This window comes from Mauremys reevesii, unplaced genomic scaffold (genome assembly GCF_016161935.1).
Source record: "Mauremys reevesii isolate NIE-2019 unplaced genomic scaffold, ASM1616193v1 Contig41, whole genome shotgun sequence".
NCBI classification, from domain to species: domain Eukaryota; kingdom Metazoa; phylum Chordata; order Testudines; family Geoemydidae; genus Mauremys; species Mauremys reevesii.
Genome location: NW_024100853.1, coordinates 325471 through 343694, shown reverse-complemented (window position 1 = coordinate 343694; position 18224 = coordinate 325471). Strand labels below are relative to the sequence as shown.

Genomic DNA, 18224 nt, shown 5'->3' with positions numbered 1-18224 from the left:
AGGACAAAATGGAAGAATGAATTGTAGTGAGATGAGGCCTGAGGCCTGATGTGAAGTAAGGGTCAAGATGTTGCTAAGCAAATTTAGGCTGTGAGCCAGAGGCAGGCCCTGCTCACAGAAATTGGCAAAAAGAGGGCTGCTAGAAGAGGAAGGGATTCAGCTGCTGTGTACAGATGTGGTCTCCTCACCTCAAAAAAGATATTCTAGCACTAGAAAAGGTTCAGAAAAGGGCAACTAAAATGATCAGGGGTTTGGAGAGGGTCCCATAGGAGGAGAGATTAAAGAGGCTAGGACTCTTCAGCTTGGAAAAGAGGAGACTAAGGTGGGATATGATAGAGGTATATAAAATCATGAGTGATGTTGAGAAAGTGGAAAAGGAAAAGTTATTTACTTAGTCCCATAATACAAGAACTAGGGGGTCACCAAATGAAATTAATAGGCAGCAGGTTTAAAACAAATAAAAGGAAGTTCTTCTTCACGCAGCGCACAGTCAACTTGTGGAACTCCTTACTTGGGGAGGTTGTGAAGGCTAAGACTATAACAGCGTTTAAAAGAGAACTGGATGAATTCATGGAGGTTAAGTCCAGTAATGGCTATTAGCCAGGATGGAGTAAGGAATGGTGTCCCTAGCCTCTGTTCGTCAGAGGATGGAGATGGATGGCAGGAGAGAGATCACTTGATCATTGCCTGTTAGGTTCACTCCCTCTGGGGCACCTGGCATTGGCCACTGTTGGTAGACAGATACTGGGCTAGATGGACCTTTGGTCTGACCCGGTACGGCCGTTCTTATGTTCTTAGGAACGTATGCCAAAACAGCACCAGAACAGCTGGGTACGAACACATCCCACACAGATAACAAGGAACAGGCAGACCCAGCCTAATGACAGTATAAAAGCACAATATGATGAATAGACAATAGGAAAGGATAATATGATGGACAGACTGTATAATGGAAGGATTTGTTCGAAACGACCTGTGCCAAGAGAAAGGAAGTAATGCGCAAAGGGGCTGCACCTCAATGCATCAGGAGTGATGAGTAATCTGTTCTGCACCTGTGTATAAGAATACGTACCGGAGAGCACATCTTTGTCCAGCCTAGGGTGCAGTGGAAATCCCCACCACTGACTGAGCTGTGTCCATTGCAGGGAGCATCACACCAGTAGCTACTGACAACAGGAACCAGCTCAGACTCCCTTATGGTAGGGGTCATGGCATCCATTTTTACAGGCGGCGCCACAAGGTTGTGTTAAAGCAGGCGATTAATAAAACTTATTTAAATGTGTCAATACGAATGTGTCCCCCGCTCCAAACTTGTGTGAGTAAAACATGGTACATGACATGGATATAAATTGGCAGTCGGGAAGTTTAGGCTTGTAATTAGACGAAGGTTTCTAACCATCAGGGGAGTGAAATTCTGGAACAGCCTACCGAGGGAAACAGTGGGGGCTTTAAGTTTAAGCTTGATAAGTTTATGGAGGGAATGGTTTGATAGGATAACACTATTTAGTCAATAGGTCAATAATGTGCCGCCACTGGTAATTAGTACCGAGGGTCAATGTTGGGATATTGAAAGTCTTTTTCCTGAGTGTCTGGCTGGAGAGTCTTGCCCGCATGCTCGGGGTTCAGCTGATCGCCATATTTGGGGTTGGGAAGGAATTTTCCTCCAGGGTAGATTGGCAGTGGCCCTGGAGGTTTTTCACCTTCCTCCGCAGCATGGGGCAGGGGTCGCTTGCTGGAGGATTACCTGCTACTTGAAGTCTTTAAACCAGGATTTGGGGACTGCAACAGCTGAGTCAAGGGAGAGAATTATTTCAAGAGTGGGTGGGTCAGCTTTTGTGGCCTGCATTTTGCGGGAGGTCAGACTAGATGATCATAATGGTCCCTTCTGATCTTAAGTTCTATGATTCTATGTCTCCACAGACGGCTCTGTTAAATAACTATATTACACCCCCCCCGGAAGTTGGGAGCTTTAGTGGGGTGACCCCTACCATAAGGAAGTCCATTTTGTCCTTTTCCAGATTTCCCTCTTGAGATCTGTGTCTCAGACGTGAGCAAAAACAGCTGATGCATGATAGACTTACTCCCACAGGGCTACCGACGTGTAAGTTCTCAAAGGCCTCTAGAAAGGCATCTGTGACAGGTGGGATCACAGAAACCCCCTGGGAGCTGCCACCTGATATGCCCAGACAACTGCTACCCCTGCTTTCCCTGCCAGCTCAGGACCCCAGCACCCTGTCTTGCTGAGCCAGACACTCCCGTCTGCTCCAACACAGACCCAGGGTCTGAATTACTTGCCCCAAGCTGCAGGTTTACCTGAAAGCAGCTAACAGAAGTGTTCCTGTCTTTAACACTCAGATGCCCAGCTCCCAATGGGGTCTAAATCCAAATAAATCGATTTTACCCTGTATACAGCTTAAAATGCGCAAATCTATATCTAATCAAACTGAATACAGATAAGATCCCCACCAGGTCCACAATGCTCCTTTGACAGACTAATCTCCTTTTAGCCTGGGTCCAGCAATCACTCACACCTCCTGCAGTCACTGTCCTTTGTTCCCATTTCTTTCGGGTATCCTGGGGTGGGGGTGGAGGCTCTCTCTTTAGCCAGCTGAAGACAAAATGGAGGGCTCTCCCAGGGGTTTAAATAGACTTTCTCTTGGGGGTGGAGATCCACTCCTCACTCCTGTGCCGAGTCCAGCTCCAAGATGGAGATTTGGAGTCACCTGGGCAAGTCACATGTCCATGCATGACTCACAGTTTTTACAGGGAGCATCCATTGTTTACATGCTACCTTGAACTTCCTCAAGTAGACTTCTTATGTGGATTGGAGCATTCCAAGATCCATTGTCCTTTCAGTGTTTCTTGATTAGGTACTTAATTTCCCCAGGAACTGACCAAATGCTCTACTAAGGTTATTTAGAAATCAAGCCGGTACACAGCCAACATTCATAACTTTGAATACAAAAATGATACATGCATACAAATAGGATTAATACATTCAGTAGATCATAACCTTTATGGAGATATGTTACATGGCATATGTAGCATAAAGCACATTCTAAGCATATTTCCATAGAGCCTTATGGGAGGTACCGTCACACCCTCCCCCTGAGCTTACTGCCAGAGACTTGGACACTGTCCATGGCAGAGGCAGTACATGTAAAATCCCTGTTTGTTTTTGGTTCCACTCCTTTCAAGTACCTTTAAACCATATGATGTCATTCCTAAGGGTCCTAGCCAGTTTTGGGGGTCCTGGTCCTCAGATGCCAGAAAACAGGTTGGGGTGTAGTATTGTTAACAGAACGCAGACAGCGATATCTGTTACAGCGGAGGCGTTTTGGCAATTTGCCACCAATTTCATGAGGCAGTGTGCCTCAGTTTCCCCTTCTACACAACAGCATGGGGCTGTTATGCTTTTGCTGCTGTTCCAAGCTTCCAGACTGTTTACAGGCGTAGGCTGAAAAGTAACTTGCTTGAGGGGCTCTCCTGTCACCATCCCTAGCATGTACAACAGTTTCTTCCACAAAGCAGGTATGTCCCACATCTTTAAAGGGTTTAACACTAGTACGCATTCCTTTGTTTTATCCCATAGGTGAATTAGCAAAAGACACAAGGTTAACAGCAAATCTACGGTGGACAGGCTTTGTTCACTCAGTTTGACTCCTTTAGTGTCTATTGCATTTTCCCAGCTCTCTGTAGCCTCTGGTAGGCACTCTGCCTCTTTGGAGAAGGCTTTAATTCAGGCATGTGGTTGAGCCTTTGGCAAGGGAGAGGTGCACTGCCACCATGCCTGCCCTCGGCCCCTTCCTCTGGAATGTCTCTGGGCTGGACCGCACTCCTTGTGAAGTGCCACCCTGCAGAGATTCCCCACCACCCCATCTTGGAGAGAGTTTTATCTCTTACAGGTGCAGCAAGAACACCACCTTTCAATGGGGGGCTCTGGACCCCTTGGGCACCCCACTTTCTGTTCCCAACAGGCCAGCTGGATGGACTCCCCCGTTCAGGAGATCTGACCCTCAGGTTTCCCTTACAACATGAACCATAGGAGAAGGGGCTGGCATTTTAAATGCAAACTTTTCACCCTCCTCCTGGGAAAGTCCCTTCCCACAAAAGGTGGGCGGACTCTCTGCCCCCCCTTCCATCTGGGCTTCCCTCTCTGGGCTCCTCTCTGGGTCAGACACTCCTGTGTCCCCCGAAAGGGAAGGTGACCCTGGTCCAACTGTGGGCTCACAGCTACCAGCTATGGCAGACTTTTCACTGGTCAGCAAAATTCCCCCCTTTTCACTCAGGTTGGGTTTGCTTCCAGCTACAGCGATCTTGGGGTCTGTTTCCACCACTGTGGTCACCAGGACCCCAACTTCCACCTTTGGGACACACGTCTCTATGCACCCCAGGGCAGGCCCTGCCCTCTGCTGACCTGCAATTTCCTGGCAGTCAGCAGCTGTGGTGGCCCCCCTGTTACAAGGTGGTTCCTCCCCCTCCCCTGGGGAGATGATTACGGGACAGGAGCTGCCTTCATCCAGCCCCTCCCTCTGGAACTTTCCTTGAGCCCCGGAACTACAGAAACTGGCCACAACCATCCCGGCACCCACATCTGCATTCTGTACTGCTGCAGAGGAATCTAGGAGACACCCTCCTATTCCCCCAGCAGTCCATGTGACTTCACCCCGCACCGACCCCGACTGCTAACCAGCCCTGGGACAGATTCTGCCACACTAAAGAAATTGTTTCCCAATAGAACCGGTGCAAAATTGTGTGCCACCGTTGCAACAGTCGGTTCAGCCTGCAAATCCTTAGTTTGCATGTGTACTTTAGCTAAAGGTGCAAAGACTTTGTAACCCGCTAACAGCTCTAATTCTGCCATTTTACCTGGCAACAGATCCTTCTTCTGGATAAGGTCCCTCCTGACCACAGAAATCTCAGCACCTGTGTCCCTCAGTCCAAGAAGCACTGCACCATTCATTTTAACAGCAAGCATATGCTCATTGCTTGGTTGTGTGGAAGCAAGCTTTACAAATCCTGTGTGGAAAGAGGCCACAGCCTGGCTCTGAGAAGCTGCAGCTTCATGTGTTACTTGTTGCTTGTTTCTACTCAGAAAGGGACACTTAGTCCTCAGGTGCTCAGTTGACTTACAATCCTAGCACCTCTTGGGCTCCTCTGCTTGCACAGGAAATTTGGGACGAGTTCCAGGGGTGGGAGGTTCCCCAGCCTCCTTTTTCCCAGGGGTAAAACGGTGATTCTGCTTTCCCCCAACCCTGTACCCCTCTCCCAGTGGTTTATGTTTGATTGCAGCTTGTGCTTGCTCATAAGAGTCTGCATACCCAGCTAATTCACCCACTGCATTTACCTTTTTGTCCCACAAATACTGTTTTACATCTTCCTGCCCATATTCAGGAAGTGTTCCTGAGTAACCAGATCACACATCCCTTGGAAGCTTGTAATGCCCTTCCCCCACACCCACTTGTCTACCAAATCTCTCATTTCATTGGCATAAACCACATTACTCAATCCAGATCCCCTCTTAAGACTCCTGAATTTCACCCTGTAGGTTTCAGGTGTAATCTGAAACTCTTTCAAAACCAGATCCTTAAATTTACTGTAGTTTGAAGCATCATCAATAGGCATCTTACTGAATATGTCCAGAGCTCTACCAGTCCATTTTGCTATCAATGTGGTCATCTTTTGATCTTCAGGGATGGCATGCAGGGTGCCCAGTCTCTTGAAGGTGATGAAATATTCGGCGATCTCGCTGGATTCCTCATACTGTGGACACAGTTGCTCCCATTTATGAATTTTTGGGGAAGTGGAGCCAGCAGGTGGAGGGTTTTGTCTCTTTGACTCCGTTACAGCCAGTTCATGCTTCTGGGCCTTTCTCTGGGCCTGCATAGCTCTCTCGTGGACAGCCTCTTCCCTGGCTTTTTCTACCTCCATCCTTGCTGTCTCTGCCTCCATAGCTCTCTTGTGGGAAGCTGCTTCTGCCTCCACCCTTGCTGTCTCTGCCTCCATAGCTCTCTCGTGGGCAGCCTCCTCCCTCTCCATTAGTCGTTTATGTTCATTTTCTTTCTCTTTTGCTTCCAGTCTAGCCAACTCTAGTTTGTAAGCTGCTTCACTGCTAGTCATTTTCCTGCTTTCTTCTTCTGGGCCACATCCCCTCTGCAGTTCACTGAAAGTGGGATGCACTCAGCTCAGGGGATTCTTCATTAACAGAGACTTTCACAGTGCCCTGTGTTCAGCCTTTCTGGGCAATTTGCACCCTGTGCAGTTTTAGCATCTTCAGATCTTGTCTCTTACTTATTTTGCTTCCTTTTCTGTCCCTACTTCCCTTACCCAAAATAAGCAAATAGAAAATAACAAACCAGTAACCACTTGGGCTGTTCTTCAGCCACTGACCACACTCAAAACTCACTTAAAATCACTACCAGTACCTCAAAGCAATCAGATGTGCACAGATTCTGCTGACTACGCCACTGTGACAGGCTGGATCACAGAAACCTCCTGGGAGCTGCCACCTGATGTTCCCAAACTACTTCAAGCCCTGCTTTCCCTGCCAGCTCCCTGTCTTGCTGAGCCAGACACTCCCGGCTGCTCCAACACAGACCCAGGGTCTGAATTACTTGCCCCAAAGCTGCAGGTTTACCTGAAAGCAGCTAACAGAAGTGTTCCTATCTTTAAACTCAGATGCCCAACTCCCAATGGGGTCTAAACCCAAATAAATCCCTTTTACCCTGTATAAAGCTTATACAGGATAAACTCATCAATTGTTTGCCCTCTATAACTCTGATAGAGACATAGGCACAGTTGTTTGCTCCCCCAGGTATTAATACATACTCTGAGTTAATTAATAAGTAAATAGTGATTTTATTAAAGACAGAAAGGAGGATTTAAGTGGATGCATGTAGTAAAAGACAGAACAAAGTAAGTCACCAAGCAAAATAAAAGAAAATGTGCAAATCTATATCTAATCAAACTGAATACAGATAAGATCCTCACCAGTTCCACAATGCTCCCTTTTACAGACTAATCTCCTTTTAGCCTGGGTCCAGCAATCACTCAGCCCCTGCACTCACTGTCTTTTGTTCCAATTTCTTTCAAGTATCCCAGGGAGGGGGAGATGGGGCTGTCTCTTTAGCCAGCTGAAGCCAAAATGGAGGGCTCTCCTAGGGGTTTAAATAGACTTTCTCTTGGGGGTGGAGACCCCCTCCTCACTCCGGTGCCAAGTCCAGCTCCAAGATGGAGTTTTGGAGTCACTTGGGCAAGCCACATGTCCATGCATGACTCACAGTTTTTACAGGGAGCATCCATTGTTTACATGCTACCTTGAACTTCCTCAAGTAGACTTCTTATGTGGATTGGAGCATTCCAAGATCCATTGTCCTTTCAGTGTTTCTTGATTAGGTACTTAATTTCAACATTCCTTTCCCCAGGAACTGACCAAATGCTCTACTAAGGTTATTTAGAAATCAAGCCGGTACACAGCCAACATTCATAACTTTGAATACAAAAATGATACATGCATACCAATAGGATTAATACATTCATTAGATCATAACCTTTACGGAGATGTGTTACATGGCATATGTAGCATAAAACACATTCTAAGCATAGTTCCATAAAACACATTCTAAGCATTATTTCCATAAAGCCTTATGGGAGGTACTGTCAAAAGCCGTATAGGAGGTACTGTCACAGCATCGTTAAGCTGTTGAGAGATTTTCAGAAAACAAACAGTGTAAGAACCCAACGGTTGAGTCAAAGGTCCTCCTTGGAACTGTCATTGAGGTAGCGCTTTCTCCACACAAGTCTAAAGGTGCTCGGGGTTAAAACAAAGTCCGAAGTTCTCATGGGGGTGGTAAAGGAGTCCACGTTTCCTCTCAGTAGCCTTTCCACAATTTCTAAAACACGTGTCCTTGGTCAGAGATGGCCTCCTCTGCCCGGAGCTGGGACTTATGGGGTAATGGTGCTGCTCTCTGATTGGCAGAGGGCGTTGGGAGGAGTTCTTAGAGGGGGTCACACGACCCACTTCCGAACAGGTCACCCCACCCCAGAACTCACTCTGATTGGTCAAATCTCCTCTGATGGAGGTCCTATCAGGGTGAACCCCATCCTGATTGGCAGAGGGAAGTAGGAGGAGTTCTTAGAGGGGTCACATGACCCACATCCAGATGGGTCACTCCACCCCAGACCTTGCCTTGATTGGTCAAATCTCCTCTCGGGGTGGTCCCCAGCGGCTGAAACCCTTCCTGAGTGGTAGAGGATGGTCACGTGACACACCTTGCTTCCGGTCATGTGGCATCTTGACCCTGGGATTAATACCCCCCGGAGCGGGACTTCTGGTGACAGGTGAGTGGGGTTTAAGGGGTCAAGGGGCAGAGTTTAAGGGGTCAAGGGGTGCGGTTAGGGTTTGTTTCATGGTATACTACTTATACTACTCAGGTTTACTGTACCATACAGTTTTTGTCTTGTTCATTTTGATCAGGTAGTTTTTGTGTGCTCAAGGAACATCTGCCTTGGTGTGTGTTGAGATTCTCCCTCAAGTTCTCAGCAACAGCTTGTGTGTTTTGCTTCTTCATGCAAAGAGGAGATCTTGAACTAGATTCCATGGGTTCAATAGCTGTTTCTGCTTGGCACTGATGAGTATCATCTACCTGCAATACAAAGAAAAAAATTCTCATGCTTTAGTGGTATTGGAGAACCTTGTTAATTACCAGCAGGAAGTGAAAGACCCATTCCAAGCGACTGAATAATATGAATTAGCAGACACACGCTAAAAGCAAGAATCTTCAATGTTTATAGTTATCACTCTGAAAATACAACAGCGCCATGCAGAATGCTTTACAGCAACTACCTACTCCTCACCATGTTCAAGATAGAATGGGCATTATCATCCATGCTTTACAAATCACAAATCACATAATTTAACAAGGTATAGGCAAAGCTAAGGAGTAGTACACAGGAGTTCCTTGTCTAGTCTCTTCTTGCTCAATCACTAATCTGCAGAACTGTATTTTGAGATATGTAATTTAAGTTTAATTACTGATATTTCATAATGAATTTCTTGCATCTGAAGAAGTGGGTATTCACCCACGAAAGCTCATGCTGCAGAACGTCTGTTAGTCTATAAGGTGCCACAGGATTCTTTGTTGCTTTTACATAATGAATTTGTAAATGTCCTATAGTTTATTCTGTAAATATGATAGCACTTGAAAAAGTTGTTTAGTCCTGAAGCATTTACATTGGCCTGCAGAGGATATCCTGTCCAGACGTATTATGAAATATTCAGGAGAATGTCATGTCATTCTAAATATTTAACATAACCTTCACAATATGTTTGTTGTGATGGTCAACACTAGCTTTGTAAAACTGTTGAAAAATTTCACAATGTGTACACCTTTGGGGTTCTCTCAAATTCCAGTCCCCACTGCTATTACAATCGTCCTTGTCTCTGCACTCCCTGCACTCCCCACCAAATTCTGACATGATTTTAGCATCAGTTAGCTAAAACTTCAGTAGTTATATATGTGTGCTTCATGACCATTGAAATCCTGAATGCCAAAGCTTCTGATAGTCTAGGTAATTGGCCCCAATTCTCATCCCATTTACACTGATGTGGGTCCTGTGTGAGAGGTGAGCATCAGGGCTTATCCTTCTAGTGCCAGCAAAAACAGAATTGTTACCAACATATATTACTGGCAAAGCTAATAGGACCATTTATTATTAAGGGTACCTGACTCCTCCCATTACAAGAAGACCCTGTTTTCTGCTGCTTCTAACTTTACAAACTTTAATTGCTTGGGCTGAAATTTTCAGGGGTGGGGGACAGAGGCAGAATTTCAGCCAAAATGGTTAAGCTATTCCCAAGACCAAGGCTAGGGAAATCTACATTTTTCTCATATTAAAATATTCTGGCAACTTTTCTTTGAAAAACTCCATGTGTTGGAGCAGGGACTTGTAATTTGGCAGGGGGTGGCCTTTGTGCAGAGAATGTGCTTTTTGCCATCCCCATGAAAACCTGCCCACATTTGGCCAAATTATAAGCCTTTGAAAAAAATCACAGTTCACAGATACTCAGAGAGAATTCTTAGACTTGTAGCAGCTAAAATCTCTGAAGATTTCATCCTCGCTGAGTATACTTGAATCTCGCACAGCTCTTAGTGCTAACCAAACTGTGCATGAGCTATTCCCCACAGAGTGACTGCACATGCACCATTTCCACACAGCTCCTGGATGTGAAAACACGGCACACTGTGCCACCCCGCAGAGCAATTGATATGCTCCAGCCCAGGCCTCTAAGGATCAAAGCCAGAGTTTCCCTGCAACGGTTCTTCCCAGCTGCTTTGGTCCAGGCACCAGAACTGAGAGCAGGAACTTTTCTCTCAATAAACTCTCAATGACCCCTCCAAGCTGCTGCACAAGCACGCTGATGGAGGAAGATACTGGACTCAAATGCAGAGGGGACAAAAGACAAATGGAGGAGCAGGGGCGGGAGGGGCAGACTGGGACAAGGAGTATGCCAAGATTGGGACTGGAATGGGAGTGCGGGGAGGGGGCCAAGGACAGGGAGCTGGTAGGCAATGCTAGGACTGGAAGACTATGAGAGAAGGCCGGGGAAGGGGGAAAGGAATGTAGAGGAGACACTGAGAGAAGACACAGAGCTAAGAGGAGGAGGAGGAGGAGGAGAAGGGAGTTTGTAGGGGGAATTTGCAGGGGAGACTAAGAGACTTAAGGAGAGGAATTGACAGGCTAGTGAAGGGAGTAGGTGGTGTTCTGCCAGTGTTCTGGTGCCTGTTGGGGGGTTGTTTTGCTGTAGGTGGTGGTGGTTTGCTTCGGTTTGTGTTTCCTGGACTTACAGGTTTTAGGTGGGAAGGCTATGACCGATACAGAGGCAGCAGTGAAAGACAGAATGAGGCTGACTGGATATGGAAGCTGCTGCATGTACATGATCCTGGAGGGGGTACCTGAAAAGAGTTTCGTCTGCCTGACGTGCCGCCTGATAGAGCTGATGGAAGAAAAGATCCGAGGACTGGAGATGCAGGTGGAAACTCTGTCGAGTTTAGAAGGGGATTCGAGCGGATGATGGAGCAAAGACATGAGGAGGCTGAAGGAAAAGCTCAGTCTTGCAGATGGAAGCAGGACCAAAGAATTCTGAGGGAGACTGCTGGGTGAGGAAAGTGGACGGTGGAAGCACGTGACTAAGAGAACCAGGCAGAGAAAAAGACGGGCCAGTGAAGGAGAAATAGAGCTCAGGAACAGGTTTGCAGAGTTAGAAAATGAAGAAGACGCTTAATGAAATTGAGGCTCAGGTGATCTTCAGTGGGATTCTGCCTATTCCTAGAGAAGGGCAACAAAGGTGTGAAAAGATTATGGCGATCAACAGATGGCTCAGGCAGTGGTGCTATAAGGAGGGCTTTGGGATGTATGGCCACTGAGAAGCATTCATGGACAGAGGACTGTTCTCTTGGGATGGACTTCACCTGAGTAAGGAGGGAAATAGACTTCTAGGATGGAGGCTGGCACAACTGATTAAGAGAGCTTTAAACTAGGAATTTGGGGAAGATGGTTGGGAGATGTCCAGGTAATCTCCAAAATTCCCATAAAGGGTAATCTCCTTCTTAGCATTGAGAGGGAAGAAAACAAAGTAAGAAAGGATACAGCCATGGGTCGGAGAATGGAAATAAGGAGGAAGGGTAGTGTAGATACCAGTCTAAGAAGTGATACTGGGGTAGAATGTCTGTGCCTAACCGGGTAAAGAATGTCAGTGAAGCCAAATGGCAAAATTAAGATGTTTGTACACTAATGCGAGGAGCCTAGGTAACAAAATGGAGGAAGTAGAGCTTCTGGTGCAGGAAGTGAAACCGGATATTATAGGGATAACAGAAACATGGTGGAATAGTAGTCATGACTGGAGTACAGGTATTGAAGGCTATGTGCTGTTTAGGAAAGACAGAAATTAAGGCAAAGGTGGTGGAGTAACATTGTATATCAACAATGAGGTTAACTGTAAAGAAATAAGAAGTCATGGAATGGATAAGACAGAGTCTATGTGGGCAAAAATCACAATGGGAAAGAAAGCTACTAGAACCTCCCCTGAGGTGCTTGGGGCTCGCTAGAGACCACCAGGATCTGATTTGGATATGGATAGAGACCTCTCATGTTTTTAATGAAGTAAACATTAATGGAATTGTGTGATTATGGGAGACCTTAATTTCCCAGATATAGACTGGAGGACAAGTGCTAGTAATAATTATAGGGCTCAGATTTTTCTGGATGTGATAGCTGATGGATTCCTTTACCAAGTAGTTGAAGAATCAACAAGATGCCATTTTAGATTTGGTTTGGGTGAGTAGTGAGAACCTCATAGAAGAAATGGTTGTAGGGGACCACCTTGGTTCGAGTGATCATGAGCTAACTCAGTTCAAGCTAGATGGAAGGATAAACAAAAATAGATCTGGGACTAGGGTTTTTGATTTCAAAAGGGCTAACTTTAAAGCATGAAGGAAATTCGTTAGGGAAGTGGATTGGACTGAAGAACTTGTGGATCTAAAGGTGGAGGAGGCCTGGAATTCCTTCAAGTCAACGTTGCAGAAACTATCAGAAGCCTGCATTCCAAGAAAGGTGAAAAAAATTCATAGGCAGGAGTTGATGACCAAGCTGGATGAGCAAGCATCTCAGAGAGATGATTAAGAAAAAGCAGAAAGCCTACAAGGAGTGGAAGACGGGAGTGATCAGCAAGGAAAGCTACCTTATTGAGGTCAGAACATGTAGGAATAATGTTAGAAAGGCAAAGGCCAAAAGCCATGTAGAGTTGGCCCTTGCAAAGGGAATTAAAACCAATAGTAAAAGGTTCAATAGCCGTATAAATAAGAAGAAAACAAAGACAGAAGAAGTGGGACCGCTAAACACTGAGGATGGAGTGGAGGTTAAGGATAATCTAGGCATGGCTCAATATCTAAACAAATACTTTGCCTCAGTCTTTAATGAGGAGCTTAGGGATAATGGTAGGATGACAAATGGGAATGAGGATATGGAGGTAGATATTACCACATCCGAGGTAGAAGCCAAACTCAAACACCTTAATGGGACTAAATTGGAGGGCCCAGATAATCTTCACTCAAGAATATTAAAGGAACTATCACATGAAATTGCAAGCCCATTAGCAAGAATTTTTAATGAATCAGTAAACTTGGGGGTTCTACTGGACAACTGGAGAATTGCTAACATAGTTCCTATTTTTAAGAAAAGGAAAAAATGTGATCCAAGTAACTATAGGCCTGTTAGTTTGACATCCGTAGTATGCAAGGTCTTGGAAAATTTTTTGAAGGAGAAGGTAGTTAAGGACATTGAGGTCAGTGGTAATTGGGACAAAATACAACATGGTTTTACAAAAGGTAGGTCGTGCCAAACCAACCTGATCTCCTTCTTTGAGATCGTAACAGATTTTTTAGACAAAGGAAACGCAGTGGATCTAATTTACCTCGATTTCAGTAAGGCACTTGATACGGTTCCACCGGGGAAGTTATTCGTTAAATTGGAAAAGATGGGGATCAAGATGAAAATTGAAAGGTGGATAAGGAACTGGTTAAAGGGGAGACTACAACAGGTCATACTGAAAGTTGAACTGTCAGGCTGGAAGGAGGTTACTAGTGGAGTTCCTCAGGGATCGGTTTCGGGACCAATCTTATTTAATCTTTTTATTACTGACTTTGGAACAAAAAGTGGGAATGTGCTAATAAAGCTGGGAGGTATTGCTAACACAGAGAAGGACCAGGATATCACACAGGAAGATCTGGATGACCCTGTAAACTGGAGTAATAGTAATAGGATGAAATTTAACAGTGAAAAGTGCAAGGTCATGCATTTAGGGATTAAGAACAAGAATTTTGGTTATAAATTGGGGACGCATCATTTGGAAGTAACAGAGGAGGAGAAGGACCTTGAAGTATTGGTTGATCACAAGATGACTATGAGCTGCCAATGTGATATGGCCATGAAAAAAGCTAATGCGGTTTTAGGATGCATCAGGTGAGATATTTCCAGTAAAGATAAGGAGGATTAGTACCATTATACAAGGCACTGGTGAGACCTCATCTGGAATATTTTGTGCAGTTCTGGTCTCCCATGTTTAAGAAGGATGAATTCAAACTAGAACAGGGACAGAGAAAGGCTACTAGGATGATCCAAGAAATGGAAAACCTGTCTTATGTAAGGAGACTCAAAGAGCTTGGCTTGTTTAGCCTAATCAAAAGAAGGCTGAGGAGATCTGATTGCTCTTTATAAATATATCAGAAGGATAAATATCAGGGAGGGAGAGGAATTATTTAAGCTTCGTACCAATGTGGACACAAGAACAAATGGATATAAACTGGACACTAGGACGTTTAGAGTTGAAATTAGACGAAGGTTTCTAACCATTAGAGGAGTGAAATTCTGGAACAGCCTTCCAAGGAGTAGCGGGGGCAAAAGACATATCTGGCTTCAAGACTAAGCTTGATAAGTTTATGGAGGGAACGGTATGATGGGATAGCCTAATTTTGGCAATTAATTTGGCAATTGATCTTTGATTATTAGCAGGTAAATATGCCCAGTGCTCTGTGATGTGATGTTAGATGGGGTGGGATCTGAGTTACTACAGAGAATTCTTTCCTGGGTGTCTGGCTGGTGAGTCTGGCCCACATGCTCAGGGTTTAACTGATTGCCATATTTGGGGTCGGGAAGGATTTTTCCTCCAGGGCAGATTGGCAGAGGCCCTGGAGGTTTTTCACCTTCCTCTGCAGCATGGGGCACGGGTCACTTGCTGGAGGATTCTCTCACCTGGAGGTCTTTAAACCACGATATGAGGACTTCAGTATCTCAGACACAGGTTAGGGGTTTGTTACAGGAGTGGGTGGGTGAGATTCTGTGGCCTGCGTTGTGCAGGAGGTCAGGCTAGATGATCAGAATGGCCCCTTCTGACCTTAAAGTCTATGAGTCTAAGAGAACTGGGGCTGGCTGAGCAGGAGATTGGGACAAGGAGCCTTAATTCCAGCATATACGAATTTTTGAGTGCTTTGCGTGTAATCCATATATGCACACGCACACCCCCGCTGCTCTAGGCATCCAGGCCTTTCAAGAAATAATCAAATATTTGGGATGAGCATTGAAGTGGGAAGATTGACCTCATTCCCATTTACCAAGTTAATGAGCACTTGGCATGAGATCACAGATTTGATCATACCAACAATTTTAAGTTTACCATTATGCCCAGATCTTTGTTATGTGCCAAGCTTTATTCATTTTATTTACATTGCCACTGCTTGCATCCGAAGAAGTGGGTATTCACCCACGAAAGCTCATGCTGCAAAACATCTGTTAGTCTATAAGGTGCCACAGGATTCTTTTCTGCTTTTATTTACATTGATGACCTTGTCTTCACTATATTCATGGCAGATATAAAGGAGGTATGAATAACACGGCATATCTTCAAACTCACTTGGAGAGATAAATACATTATGTGGATTTCCCAGGCCCTGCACATTCAGATACATTTTGACGATCAGTTACCTTTGGTGATTTGCTGCCACCAGCTGTCGGTTTAGAGATCTTGGCAAAATTAGCTGACCTGCCTTTTTGTAAACGTTGGCCATATGGTGACAAATTTTGGCTTTGAGCAGCAAGACGGGCACTGGTCTTTAGGTTTAGCGCTGTTCTGCGCGAAACACGGGGGTTGGTTTTCCCAGTAGGAATATCAGCAATGCCTGAAAAATAAACAACAGCCATTAACCACAGTTGATTAAATTACTTTATTGTTCCAATCAATCTGATCTTGCTCAATTCAAGATGGAGATGACAACGGGTAATAATTTAAGAAAGTAAAATGGCATTTACTCACTGAATAACAGAATGGGGGAATTATTAGGACTATCTTGCGTTCCTAGAATTTTATAGGTGAACTCAGGCAAGGGTGTGGATCTGTGTAACAGCAACTCTACTAAAATGGCAAAAAGAGTTTTCCCCAAGCAAATGTTCTCTTTTTCCTTTAAAGGGACACCATTAACTGGAAAATCATTTCCATCTGAAAACGATGTCTCTCCTATTGTTCTACATAGAGCCGGCCAGAGGGAGACAATTCTGTTTTGCGACCCCTTTCGAGGTTTCACAATTTGTTTTTATTCTAGATTGGAATGAAAACATAAGCCTTTCAAATGCTTTCATAAAATGAAATTGAATCAAAAAACATCAGGCTTTCAATTTGGGGGTCTCCCTCCCTGCTCAGCAAAAACTTTGTCCGAATCAATACATCTCCGTAATACATTTCGGTTTTGACAATGCAGCACATTTCAATGAAAAAACATTTAGTTAAAAATGTTTAAGCAAAAATTTCCCCCCTTCCTATCAACCAGAAGAAAAAGGTGTTTTATAATGGGAATGGCTGGGCCTAGAATCCCTCTCTTGCAACCTATATGAGGGCTGGATTTGGCCAATGATGTCCAAGTTTTTACAATGCTTCCAAGTCACACCTATGACAACACGATTATTTAGATAAGCGTGCGCGCACACACTCCCCACAATGTGGACCATTCTCCTCTAAAGAAGTAACAATTACCTTTTCTGACCACCTCTGGGAGTCCATCTGGCTCATACGCTGGCTCGTTGTCCTGGGTCAGTGAATGTAGGTAGATGGCAACCTCATCAGCACCTGACCAAGGGAAAGAGTCGTTACCTGTACAAATAACTTTAAGGAGACTCTGGAAATATGTGTTTAGAATGCAATGATCTCAATCATTCATTTGTTAATTAAGTACATAAGACGTGTGCTTGTGCAACCACAGTCAACTATAGCAGAGCTTCAGAAACTATACTGATTTATGAGGATCTGGCCCCTCATCTGAATCAAATGTAATAATGGAGGTTTTGAAAACATGTGTTCTAAATAAATGCATTAAGGTTAGAAACAGGATCACGATTAAGGCTATGTTTTAGTCGTGGGTATTTTTAGTAAAAGTCATGGACAGGTCACGGGCAATAAACAAAAAGTCAGGGCCCCGTGACCCCTCCATGACTTTTACTAAAAATACCTGGGACTAAATCTTACCGCCTGGGAGAGGGGACGCTCCTGAAGACTGCTGGGGAGTGGAGAGAGAGAGCAGGGCAATGCTGGTGCTGGGGGGGAATGGGTGGCTCAGGGCCCCACCACCACGAGTCCCAGACTGCTGCTCCAGGGACCGTGCCTGGGGCTGACTGAGCAACGGCCAGTGCGGCTGGCTCCTGGGCTTCCCCAGCTGCTGGGATCCTGGGATCAGCTGCACCAGCACTGCAAAATTCACAGAGGTCACAGAAACCGTGACTTCCACGAATGATTTGCAGCCTTACAATCATTCTAGTATAGCATTTCCTTCTTCAACTACCCCATACTTGGCTTGTGCTCCTTTAATAGAGCATTATGGTCAGCAGTTTGTTTCGGCAACATTTCTTTTTCCTTCCCCAGCTGCTTACAGGATTGCATCCATGTCTTCAGTTTACTGTCAGCGAATCCATTTTGCTTCTTCAGTTGATCTAAAGCCTTCAGATTGTCTAACTATAAAATAAAAAAAAAATTTTAGTTGCTAATAGGAAAATTCATTCTTCTGTCTAAGCATTATACTCTCACTAATGGCATCTCACCTACCATTAAAAGTTCAGTGCAACTAAAAATCCAGAATGTTATAATATGAATTTGTACAGTAGAGTTCACTTAGTAATATACAATTGAATTATAGCAGCTTCTAATTCCAACAGAGAAACATTAAAGTCATGTTTATTGGAAAGCTACGTGTGTGTAGATTTCCTTGATAGAGAAATCATAATCTAAATATAATATTCAAAATAACCAAATGACAGAACCCAGCCGAAAAGCATGTGGTCCAGGCATGTTTGTCCACCTTATGTGCATTGGGGTGCCAAAATAAATGGATGGTAGATATCTGGCAGCCTTATAAAACACACTTCAGGATAATGTAAATATCAAGCACAGTGCTCCATCAGCTGGGCATGGAGTGAGTACTGTAACTCAATGCCTGCTTGCCACAATACCGGCTCCACACTGTGCTACATGAGTGCTTTTTGATGTGTTTATTTCTGAAGCGAGAGCATAGAACTACAGTCCCTCATTCACCATAAATGGAAGTAGAAAAAGATTGCAGACTAGAAAATGCAGAGGGAATTGATAAGAAAAAATTCACCTAGATGGACAGGTTTAAAAACTTTTCCCC

The 18224-nt window shown here is 44.7% G+C and overlaps 1 protein-coding gene across 1 annotated transcript in view; it reads right to left on the bottom strand.

Annotated features, from left to right (window-relative positions):
* LOC120394193 (centromere protein F-like) overlaps positions 1 to 17496 on the bottom strand; it is a 34504-nt gene extending 17008 nt beyond the window's left edge. The window contains exons 1-4 of the mRNA XM_039518427.1: positions 17389 to 17496; positions 16580 to 16672; positions 15538 to 15731; positions 8591 to 8645 (exon numbers count right to left, since the gene is read on the bottom strand). Of these exons, the coding sequence (XP_039374361.1) occupies positions 8591 to 8645; positions 15538 to 15731; positions 16580 to 16672; positions 17389 to 17479 (433 nt within the window). The 5' untranslated portion in view covers positions 17480 to 17496. The remainder of the gene's footprint in view (positions 1 to 8590; positions 8646 to 15537; positions 15732 to 16579; positions 16673 to 17388) is intronic.
* Positions 17497 to 18224: the final 728 nt, after the last annotated feature.